Source organism: Haemorhous mexicanus, chromosome 4 (genome assembly GCF_027477595.1).
Source record: "Haemorhous mexicanus isolate bHaeMex1 chromosome 4, bHaeMex1.pri, whole genome shotgun sequence".
Taxonomy (NCBI): domain Eukaryota; kingdom Metazoa; phylum Chordata; class Aves; order Passeriformes; family Fringillidae; genus Haemorhous; species Haemorhous mexicanus.
This window is the reverse complement of record NC_082344.1, coordinates 34,508,504-34,520,713: the sequence shown is the minus strand read 5'-3', so window position 1 is coordinate 34,520,713 and position 12,210 is coordinate 34,508,504. Positions and strand designations below refer to the sequence as shown.

Below are 12,210 nucleotides of genomic sequence, written 5' to 3'. Positions count from 1 at the left end.
CTCTCCTTTTACAAGGCCTGAGTTTTATTATCTTTGACATATACCAGTTCCCCAAAATTTTATCATATCCAGAAGTCATATGCTGCAAAGTAAGTCAGAAGTTATTAAATACTGACATTAAGACTCTAAATTTGCTAAAAAGCACATCTGATACTCAAGACCTAACATCCATTTTTAAGTCTCTGAAGTGAAGCATTATGAAGATCACTCCTCAACAAAATTATTATGTGATTTTCAACTAGAGGAAGGAAAAGAAGATATTTTAATTTTACTGTTGCTCCCTGCAAAATCTGAAAAACTGCAACTGAAAACTCCCTCCAAAGTTTATCAGGCAAACAGGTAAAACATTTTGACCCAAGTGATTTAAATTCAGCCTAAGTGAAAAACACCAAAAGCAGGGTTTTAGTACTGATTATTAAAGAAATCAACACCTATTTTACATACAATTTTTAATTTTCATATTATGATACTGCCAAATCAAAACTACCAACCAACTCCAGCTGACAGCTCCACAAGTAGTGACTAGCAGGCTTAAACCACCTGATGAAACACCAGAAGTGACAGTGCTTCTGGATTTCACTACAAAAGATGCAGCAGGAGCTCTTGTGACTCTACACCCTTATTCTGAACCATCAAATCTATTTTCTCAATCTCTCTTCTCCTCTACTCCCCATTCTTAAATTTTAGCCAGCTGCGACCCCTTAAATATTGGTGGTGCTGTTTTTCAGCATTTCTTACAGGGAAAGCAGAACCAAGGACTCTTGATTCACATTCTTCTGTGCTTATGCTTTCTTTCACTATCTCAGGAAACCATCTGTAAAGCAGACAGAATACTTTCCAGTGCTACTAGATGCTAGAAAGCTTAGCTGATCATCTTTACACAGCTTGCTAAAGGTTCTTGGATGAAAGGTGCTATATATGAAGACTATTATCTGTACAACTGCCTACACAGCACTTAGGAGCAACAAGCAAACTGCTACTGATGGGATAGAAGAATATAGTTAAAAACAGTACTCTTCAACCACTAAATCCAGTCCAAGCAGAAGAGAAAATATTCCCCCCTTTTTTTTTTCTTTTTTCCTTCTTGTCCAGTACAGATCTAAAAGTGTACTTTGTTTTTCAAAGGTCACTCTTAAATGTCCAAAAATAAAGGAACTAAGTGTTTCAGTTCAGGTGACATCACTCTGCAAATCATCAACTCCTTCCTCCCTAGTGTCCATTAGGAAGGATTTGTAATTTTTCTGCTTTTCCTCTGTTCTTCATTTAAAGGATATGCAGAAAATGAAAAAGTGACAATAAGAGTCATTGCAAATAACCCTATCTCGCCTCCTGGAAGTGAGCTAACATGGGAGAGCTGGGAGACCAAGCTGGCCATCTTAGAAACACAGGACTTCACTGTTTAAAGGATTTTCATAGGGAAAAGCCACTCATGCTTAAAATCTCACTTGGTGTGTATCCCCACAACTGCCACCATTCTGGCAGAACAAAGCCACATGCAGTTACATCACACAGATCCATGTTCAAAGCACAAAGCCACATCTGACAGGCATGCTCTATCCATGTAAGAGACAGCAGCCACAGCTATTTTTATTCAATGTCCAGTGAGAAAAAGTGGTGCAGCGCTGTACAGCACAGGACCTCAGCTGCTCACTGCCCAGAGCACTTACACAGGGCATGCAAGGCTCAAGTTCTGGGCTCTCTGCCTGTGGACAGTCTGACCCTCTCACGAAGGTGACCATACTGCCATGGGCATGCTCTGCCCCTCCCTGAAGCTGTGACACTCTGGAGAATTGTAATCATTTGCAAAAGTGTCCTGGTGAAATAGAGGGGAGGGGAAAAAGCTCAGGGAAAATGGGGAGGGAAATGAACACCAGACGCTGTTACTAGAGAATTCACTAGAACAAAAACAACCTCAAGAGTCTTAGTTCTGGCTTCTGTTCCCAAGATCACTTACCCATCCCTACTAGTCTTGTCTGTGGAGCTGCCCATTTTAAGGCAATTAAGCATCAAGAATTCCTTGTTCTGCTCTTCACAGCAAAGTCTAGAATTCTACTGTCAGAAATTAAGCATCGTTAAGCTGATGCAATTATTAGAACACCACTAATTACTGTTTGGCAGTGTTGCAAAGTTCTAAATCTCACTGAAGAAAGAAAATTAAAAACATTCTTCTTAATCACTGCTTTAAACATATTCCACATGAACAAGTAGCTTATTCAGATCCCAAATCTGACCCTTCTCTGCTTACATAAGAGTTTATGGGCACAGGTAATACAGAAATTTACCACACAACAGCAACTGAAACAAGTGACTGTGTGAAGCAGTCCCAATATATCTTCCACAATTAGAAAAAAAAGAATGACTATGCACTTGGAAGCATGTTAGTAAACAGCCCTGATAGCCTTTGACAGTAGTCATTTATGTCATGGAGGCCAAAAAACTTTTTGCAGTCCTGTACCTGGCAAGGGAAAGTGCTATTTATCACCAGATGCCTCGGATGATTCCAGAAATAGCCTCTTTCCCATTGCTGTTCATTAGCAGCAGCTCTAAGAATTGAAATGTGGTTTTTTTTTTTTTTCTGAGAAAAACTTCTACAGGATGTTCTAGAAAGCTTAAACTGTTCCTTTAGGAAACAAACTCAGCACCCCAACCATTATCCACACAGACTGCCTAACCCTATTCCACACAGGAATCCATTTGTTTCATCACTGAAAGCCCTGATAACAAGAACTGAAAGTTTGCCAGCCACCTCAAGGCACAGATGTTCACATGTTACAGCAACTCAATTTAAATTCTACAAATTTCACCCAACCCACATAGGACAGATTTTTCACTTTTTCATTCTAGAAAGATCAGTGGTAAAAGGAAAAAAATGAACCCTTAATAAAACCAACACTTTCAGACTTCAAATGAGGTTTAAATACACAGCAATTGCTTTATAAAAGAAGCACAGATTAAGAATGGAGAGACAAGTACAGGTCCATTAGCTTTGGACCTTACAAATAAGTAATGATTTTAAAATCCACACAGCTTTCTTTAATTCTAAAGGATGTTTTCTAAGGCATTGTCTATGCAGACAGAGAATAAATAGTAAGAATAGATTTTTACTTTCTCAGTCTGCTATGGAGAAAACACTACGAAAAAGAAGAAATTACTTCAGTTATGATTCCCTAACTAGTTACAGAAATGATAATTTGGTAGGATGGTTTGAAGGATAGAATACTATCCTTCATTCATAAGGAAAACTCCAAGTCTTTAGAAGCAACTTACATCTATGGTAAATACTGACCTGCTGATCAGCCTTCAGAATGGCAACATTTTAAACTATTATCTCAATGAGTATTTACAGTTAGTTCTACATGATCATATCTATATTGTAGACACACACACAAAAAAAGGACCACCATGTGCTGACCTTGTGTGTCTCTATAAAGACAGCTTTAAAGAAAACCCCAACCTGCATTAAACCGTTCTCTGTAAATACTGTAAAGACTATAACACAGACTGTGAGAATGTGCACACTTCTACATAATTTTTAACCAACTGGCAAAAAATTAGTTCAGAATTGCAAGGCAATACCTAACTATTCCTCCATTAATCAGTATTTTAGATTTGCTATGAAACTTTAGAGTTTCAGGTAAAGCCCATGGAATTTAATTTTGAAGATCTATATAAATCCTAGATATAGTCTACATTAAGATATGCAGAGGCCACTGCAAAATATCTAGGCTCTGGTCCTCAAATTAGGCTGTCAAAATTTAAATTCATCTAGAACGGATAATAGAAGTGGGATGAGTACTCGTGATTTACGCACAAAACACATGAAAGAGCTTAGAACTCACAGAGTTTTAGTGGTGACACCTAAGGGACTTCAGAGTAGAAGAGAAAAAATTTTGCTCAAAATAATCACACAGTAGATCACCCCAGAAAATTCAGAGAAACCAATGACATTTACAAAAAACCAAATGTGCCTTTTTTTGAAACAAACATTTGGAAAGTGATAGAAGCACAGATAATTTCACATTACATGACCTTCAAGCAAATACTTAAAAATATACCCTCAAAACTAAGATGGACTTAACCAAATTCCAGTGGTTTGATTTTACCTCACACATCAATTAAAAAAATAAATCTTGCAATACATCACAAAATCAAATTCTGAGGACAGAATGATTTGAGGTTAGATTTAATACTGCAGGATGAAAATTTAAGATGGGTACTTAATACACACTGTGAATTAAGATGCAGATTGTCAGCATCATCACTGCAGTATTAATTTTTTTAAATTATACATGAATGTTGTAATTACTTACACAAGCAGCTGTACATTAAACAGTTAGAAGTACAGTAGCATCAATAAAAATTCTTTGTAGCAACACCAGATAATGAAGAAGAGAACCTTCAAAACTCTCAAACTGCACATCTCTTCCTAAAGTGCAGTGTTATAGGTGGACACTGAGTATATTTTTGCCAGTTGAGTAACATTTGGTGTTTACTGGCAGCGAAGTCTAATAGCATTACTAAGTTTTAGGAACATGGTGAAAAAGTAAATCACTGCTGCACATCAGTGCAGTCACAGGTAGAAAAACAGACAGATGTGGAAAAGGGAAAAAACCAGGATGGAACAGTAGCAGCAAGGGAAGAATAAAGAATCTAAAAGGAATACAAAGCTGAACTTTGAGGACTTTCATTTTATCATTCTGCTAATGTCTGCTGCATTTCTACACCAAGCTTATATACCTTTAAAAATTATTATTCCACTATGAACAATGTAAGGAAGCTTAACATGACTAAGTTTTTGGGTTCTAGTCATGCTCAGAGAATAAAAAGTAACTTTAGAATTCTTAGAAGATGATATGAATAATTACCCATGCCAGTTCCAGCTGGTGCAATCTCTTTGGAGAAGATTTCTACAGCTTCTCTTTGTTTATGGTGTACAGCAAGCCAAATAACAGCTTCTCGAGGTCCCTGCTTCAAAAAGGTTAAAATTAGATTAGCTTAGATGCAGAACATTGGTCAAACTTACAAAACTGAAAACTAACTGTAGCTGAGTATTTGAGTTAAATCATTCAACGACTTTTTATCCACCATCATTTGTTGTTAGCTTTTCATTATCTTTATTTTGGAATACCATGGAATCAACTATTGGGTATTTCAAGTCACTAGGGCACTGTGCCTGTTCTCCAGCATTCTCCAAGAATCAAGTACTGCAACTAACAATACCAAATACTTGGCTTCACTGCCAGTGGAATGGGCAAACAAACTTTGCTCTTATTCTAAGAGCACTGAGAGTACTCTGGGGCCAAGTTAGAGAGCCAGGTTCACGTCTCTTAGCATCAATAAGGAAGCAGATCAGTCCACAGAAAAGAATTCAAACCTAATCCTTGGGAGATAAATGTGAGAACAGAACTTTTAAAAAACACCATGTTTTTAGAGAGAAGAGCAGATGCTCCCTCTAAAGATAAACCAAATGTACTCCCTACTCTAGTCAAAACACCTGTCCTCGCAGATAAGCACTGTCTCTCATTTCAAATTTTACTTCTCCAAAAATTCTGTTTTCAGCCACTGAAGGATCTACCATTGGAATCAATACACAAAAAATACACAGCCATGCAAAACTATACAGCCATACAAAATACACAGCCGATGGATGCACTATTTTAACATTCAGTACTCCTAAAGCAATCACAAGATTCATTAAATTACTACAAATAATAATCAACTGGAATCATTCTTGCAAAAAAACATCCTCATGCATTCACATCTGCTTTCTGGTTCTAGACTGTACCATATAATCAACATTCCATTTAAAGTTCCATGTTTACCTCCCTGCCTGCAAATGCAAGGTACAACGGTCTATGAAAATCAGCCGAATCCTTTTGGAGTGGATGAACCTAGTATTAAAACTGGTATATATATATATAGGCTGAAACAATTATTCTTACAGTATCAGAATTAAAACAAAAAAACAGAAAAACAAAGTCTGAACAATGTCTTGGAAAGCAATTAATAAAGGGTTAGCAAAAAACTAACAGAACATATACAGTTTTTATGTAGCAAACTCTAAATGCCTGACATACTATTAAAAAACAGCTTACATGAAACACATCCCAGATTTCTAAACCACAAACTCATTGTCACTGTCATAACTCCTTCCTCCCCAACAGAACAGGGGATACTAAAAATCAAACATCACTAAAATTACTCAGTGCTGATTCAGGTCCCCTTCTAGCTCAGGCTGGGCTGGTGCTGACAAAGTGCTGTCAAGAGTGAGGGCAGCAGTCACGTCAACAGGCAGAGAAGTCTGAGAAAAAGAAGGGCTTGTCACTCTTTCCTATTTCTCAAGGGTATTTTGTGTTGTCAGGAACAGTCAATAGTCCACACAGCAGTTCAGACTACAGGCTTACCTAAGGCTGGGAGACAGTGTTTTCACAGCTGCAAAGGTTAACCACTGCACCAGTATGACAGACGTGCATGGGAAGTAGTCCAGCCACACCACGTATCAACACCGAGCTCCAAATATTGTTCAACTTACCCTGTCTTGCAAAAGTCAGTTACGTATTTGCTTCTTTGCTTCAAATTTAGGTGGTAGAACTTTCAAAGCAGGAACTATTTTTTCTTATATGTTAACATACAGCCTAGCATAGTATGGCTCTGGTTTTGAGTACTGTGATTAGTAACCCAAATAATCAGGTCTAATTTTGCATAGGACACGATAAGAAAGAGTGCTTAAGTGACTACACTATCTCTACCTAAAGCTCCAATGAGTAAATGTTCTCCTTGGGATTCTATGACTTTGTATTTTAAATGGAAAAGCAAACTCCACTCCCCAGTCCTTTTTCTCAAACTACCACGGCTGCTTTCCAGATGAAAGCTCCCCTGGCTAGTTTCTTCTAAAATGCTGGAGGAAGCATGAAAGGCAATAGAGCCTGATTTCCTGTATTTCAGCCTTAGCTCTCACATCCTGTTTCAGGCATGGATGAGAAGCACATACAATGGCGATAACACTCTGTTTACTTTTAATATAAGACCTGGGAACTAAGGCTGGAAATACAGAAAGTACTAATACTCTCTTTCATTGAAAAAATTTCTTTAATATACTATAAGCAAGGGAAACTGAACAATCAGGAGGGAGAAACTGCTCTACTTCAACTCATTACTCACTTTCTGCAGAACTTCCTATATAACAATTCAATTAAAGAATATATTACAATGTGTAATGATCAGGAGTTGGTACAAACTGAACACAGACTAGTTGAACATCTGGAACATCTGTTCCTCTGTTTCAGAATTTTGATTCTGCACTCTTAGCAAGACACTTAAAATTGCAGGGTTTATAGTCCTAAAATGAAAGAGACCACATTATAAAGCTCAGTCTTCAGGAGGCAACTCTTGCTGCTTTGCTGAAGGAAATTGAAACTCAAGCACTGAAATGAACAGCTGTAGACATAACTTGACCAATTTCTAAGAACACTCAGTTTCACTAGTGAGAAGTCCACTGTCCCTCTCTACACCATGCTCACATTTCCTTTAGATACAAGCTGTTGGATAAAATGCCGGCACTCGTAAGAACAAACTCAGAGTTGAGTTTTGCCACGTGTACCTTAAGAGTTTTGCAAGACTGCCACTGACAAGGAAGAATTAAATGCTACTGTTTTGGAACAAACTGAACTGTCTAAATATTTAAACTGTGTCTAAGTGAGGACATGATTTACAATCTTCTTCCTTTAAAAAGGACTTTCATTCTCTAGATTAGGAAAACAAGACCATGGATATCACAGCTGCAGTGGCTGTGGCCATCATTCATATTCTTACATATGCACTTACAGTGCAGAATTACATAGTTGAGGATTATTTCTGAAGTAGTACTCACAGATAATTTTGAAGTTGTGCAGGCAACGTTAATGCTGAGATTTCCTGATTGCAATTTTTATAATGTGGTCTTTCTGCATTACATCTAATGCAATTTAAGTCTATGCCACAGAAGTTTTTATAATAAGGTATTTCTTTCGGAGACCATCAGAACAAAGTACAACAACATTTTTGTAAGATTTTGTATCAGCACTTCTGGAAGACCCAATACTGCAAACACCTTGTCAATGTTAATTTTCTACATTAAGTAGTGACAGTGAGTTCTTTGCAACATGAAGGGGTGAAATTCCCAAGATGATAGTGACTTCCTTTAAAGTTGTGGAAAAGATAACAATATGGAAAGATTAAAAGAGGTCAGTAAAAGTTTAAGAACACTCCACTGCATACTTACACCATCTACACTCCTTCTAGCATGAGGTCCATATGTATCTTCAGACCCTAAAACCTGTATGTTAACTGCACTGTAATCTTCATACCCAAGCTGACGGAAAATAAGACGAGTCCTGCAACAAATTATTTTTTTAATTAGTAAACTGTCTCAAAATTATTATCTGAAATAGCCCTCTGTGGTCCACAGAAGTTAACTCTGTCAAGTAGCTGTATAAAAGATTTTATCAGTTGAAATACTGGAATTTTGTTAGGATATATATTTTGCTTGGTAGAACAAACAACATTTTTTGCTTTGGTGGGACATTTGGAAGACACTGCTAATGTATCATTGTTGTCATAAATATAACCACAGCACCTGAAACAGTGAAGCAGTGTACAGAACATTAATACAAAATACAATTCTTTAGTTGCTGAAATGAGCTGCAAAAGTGTTCATGCATTACCAATGAAGCCACCTTTATTTTTTATGAGATAAAAATTAAACAGAACCTAATTTAAGGTAACTAAATTTGTAAACTGTGTCTGTACTAAGTTATTTTAAATTATTTATCTACAAACATTACAGTTACAGATTCTACAGTTGAAAATACATTCTGCAGGTCATTTTTAGCCCTTTCACGTGTTAGTAATGTAACAAAGAATCATGAAAATAAAAGGACACCAGAGATTATTTCAAAAAGACTTCTTCACACACATATTGCTAAATCCCTTCTGCTTTCAATAATGAATAAACTAGTAAAGGAGAAGTACGCAAGAAAGAAGCAAAATAAGTCATCTTACAAGCTGCCAAAGCTGTTTAATGTCTTAGGCTAACAACTAATTGGACCTGTATAAATGAAGCACATTAAATTTGCGTGCCTTTTTCTGCACTTGCTGCCACTAGACTAGTGGACAAAACTTAACCTAGAACAGACTGGAAGCTGGATAGTTGAAAGAACATTCTCTTGAAACAGACCCAGACAGGCTCGATCAATGGCCTAAAGACAAGTGCCTCAAGTTCCCTCAGTTAGGCAAAGTGCTGGCTTCTGCACTTGGTTCACAGCAAGCGCAGGCAGCACCACAGTCTGGGCCAGGGTGCCCTGAGAGCTGTTTGGCAGAAACTCTCAGGTGCTGGCTGACAGGCAGAAGAACACGAGCCAGTGTGAGCCCAGGTGGCCAAGAAGGCCAGTGGCATCCTGGCCTGGATCAGCAATGGTGTGGAGAGCAGGACCAGGGCAGTGACTGTCCCTCTGTACTCAGCACTGGTGAGGCCACACCTCAAATCCCGTGTCCAGTTTCGGGGCCCTCACTTTAGAAAGAACGTTGAGGGGCTGCAGCATGGCCATAGAAGGGCAATAAGGCTTGTGAAAGGTCTAGAAAAACGTCTGGAAAAAGGCCACACATAAAAGGAGGGTATACTGAGGACAAGGCCAGCTCCTTCTACTGTGCCTGCAGTGAGAGAACCAGAGGAAATGGCCTTAGGCTGAGACAGGGGAGATCCATATTAGATATCAGAAAAAAAAAATTCCACTGTTCAAACTGTCAGGCACTGGAGTAGGTTCCCAAGGAGGTGGTGAAGTAACCACTCCTGGAGGTGTTTAAGAGATGTCTGGATTTGGCACTGGGTGATGTGATTTAGGGATTATAATGATGGAGCTGAGTTGCTGGTTGGACATGCTGATCTTAAAGGTCTCTTCCAATCTTGACAATTCTATGATTTTATGAACAGAAATCAGTAAAAAAACCTGATGACAACATTTCTGAAAGAGTTATAGTTGCTGAGCATCCTTTAAGAGGGATCAGAACAGCTTAATTCTTATTCTCTGTCTGGGCTGACATCTACCAATCTTTTGATGTGTCAAAGAAACAATTATACATATTAAGCTGTTTAAGACTACATTTGAGATGCAGAATATGTATATCATAATTTTCAAAACAGAGAACTAGCACACAAGCATGCTTAATGGGCTAGAGGCTACTTCTCACACCAGTTAATCAGCCCTCAAGTACCTCACATCAGCTCTCCTGATGATTACTCAAGTGAGCACAGTATACAGGCTGAATTAATTTTCTAGATGTCAGTGACAGCAGCAGCACTGCAATCTGTTTCAATCAGGCAAAGACGCACATAGTCCAGTCTGAAATAATGTCCAAGAGCAAACATGAAATGGAAAACACACCATTTTATTTTTTTCCTCAAATAAACACCTAGGTTCCAGAAAGATGGCTTTTCAGAGGTTCTGAGTCTGAGTCTTTGTATTTACCACTTCCTGATGGGTTTTTCTATCATTTGATTTTCTCAATAGCTCTTGGACACGAGCTTTCAGCATTTGCAATTTCACAGCCCCTATCAGCCTGCTCTTGTCTGCCATTTCTCTTGAGGGAAATCAGACAACTCCTCCTTCACCACAGTGCTGCACAGAGGCACATGAATAACCACTCCAAGTTCACAGTAAACCTTGGATTTCTGCATGGGTCTACAAACAGGATGGGGAGGAAGCTTTAAACAAAACATGGCACAGGAAATAGATCTCTTAATTAAAAAGACTGGAGGTACTGGAAAAAGTGCTGAGATTCCTGATATGAAATTATATTTAAGAGGAACTCCTCCTTGCCCAAATATACTGGCATGACAATACAATTGTAAGTTTATCACTCAGTCTTGGAATTGTAACTCTGTTCTAGCAAAAAACCAAAAAACCATCACTGAGTCACATTTTAGAAAGTGTGTTTTAAACACAAACTCAGTAGACTTCCTACATTTCCTATCACTAAGACTTTTCATAAATAAGTTCTGTAGAAGCTGCTGAAAACTAGTTTCCCATGAGTTTATCTCTGGTATCGAATAAAATTTAATCTCAATCACAGCTTGCTCCTCACTAAATTGGGTTTTCTCTCCAGCCATCTATTTTGGCACTTTTCTCACTCTGCCAAACCTAACTGAAGTGCAGCTACATACTGAAAACAAGTTTCTTGAAAAGGCTACTTAAGTCTTGAAATGTCACCCCAATAAGAAAACTATCATCTTCTAGGATTCTTACAAGGTTAGTAATGTTGCCATCATGTGTCACTGCTCTATTTTCATCACATCTGGGGAAAAAAAAATTAAACCAGAAGCCCTTGCAAGACTCAAATACCAACCTTTGCAGAATAGCTTCTGCAGTGCATTTTGCTTTTTGTACTGCCTTTGGGCCTCCCACTGGACAGACAGCAGTAGCTCTGAAGCCATCAAGATAAGTGGCATTTACCTAATGATAAAGGAATTATAAAGTTACATGGAATTCAGCACAGATAGACTATAAATGCTCTCTGGCAATCATTATCTATACAAATACACACTTTTTAAACAAAGTAACAGGTTTTTACATACAAAATAAGGTTGGCCTTTTCAAATTTTCCACCTCTTTTACTCTTGGAGCAGAGAAGATGAAGACAATGCTAAGTTTTAGCAGTGTCTCCAAAATTTAAGATTTTGTAAATCCTTTCACATCAAAAAATGAGGTAGTACCTTATAAAATGTTGAAGGAGGCAATCCTTTTGCTCCACAAACTTTCACTGCTCCACCATCAAAACCTATAGTGGTTAAAAATCAGTATTTCAGCTTCTTCAATATAACTTCAAAGACATTCTTTTGTGATACATATTAATCAAATGCACTTAATTAAAAAGCAAATCATTGATAGCTGTACTGCCAGAGAAGAGAGCCTTTAGAAGACAGTCCTTAGAAAGCACAGCAGCAAACTGGTGACTGAATTTATGTCTGCCATGAGCCTTTCAAAAGGGCAATTGAAATGTTTATCCATACACTTAAATAATACTTAAAGAAAGCAGCCTTAGGACATTAGACTCAATACTTACATTCGTCTTAATATCCAGTTATTGCACACACACAGAGCATACAATTTACTGCAGCTGGCTGGAGTGGACTGCAGTCCCTCACTTGGAAAAGAATCAAAGCAAGATGAGAAACCA

General features: G+C 37.9%; 1 protein-coding gene across 3 annotated transcripts in view; it reads right to left on the bottom strand.

The window, feature by feature from the left end:
- LOC132326371 (uncharacterized) overlaps window positions 1-12,210 on the bottom strand; it is a 57,473-nt gene that overhangs the window by 26,928 nt on the left and 18,335 nt on the right. For 2 of the 3 annotated variants that reach the window (XM_059844428.1, XM_059844430.1), the window contains exons 10-13: window positions 11,747-11,811; window positions 11,380-11,486; window positions 8,261-8,372; window positions 4,866-4,968 (exon numbers count right to left, since the gene is read on the bottom strand). In XM_059844428.1, coding sequence (XP_059700411.1) covers window positions 4,866-4,968; window positions 8,261-8,372; window positions 11,380-11,486; window positions 11,747-11,811 — 387 coding nt within the window. The remainder of the gene's footprint in view (window positions 1-4,865; window positions 4,969-8,260; window positions 8,373-11,379; window positions 11,487-11,746; window positions 11,812-12,210) is intronic. The other variant, XM_059844429.1, reaches the window with a different exon arrangement.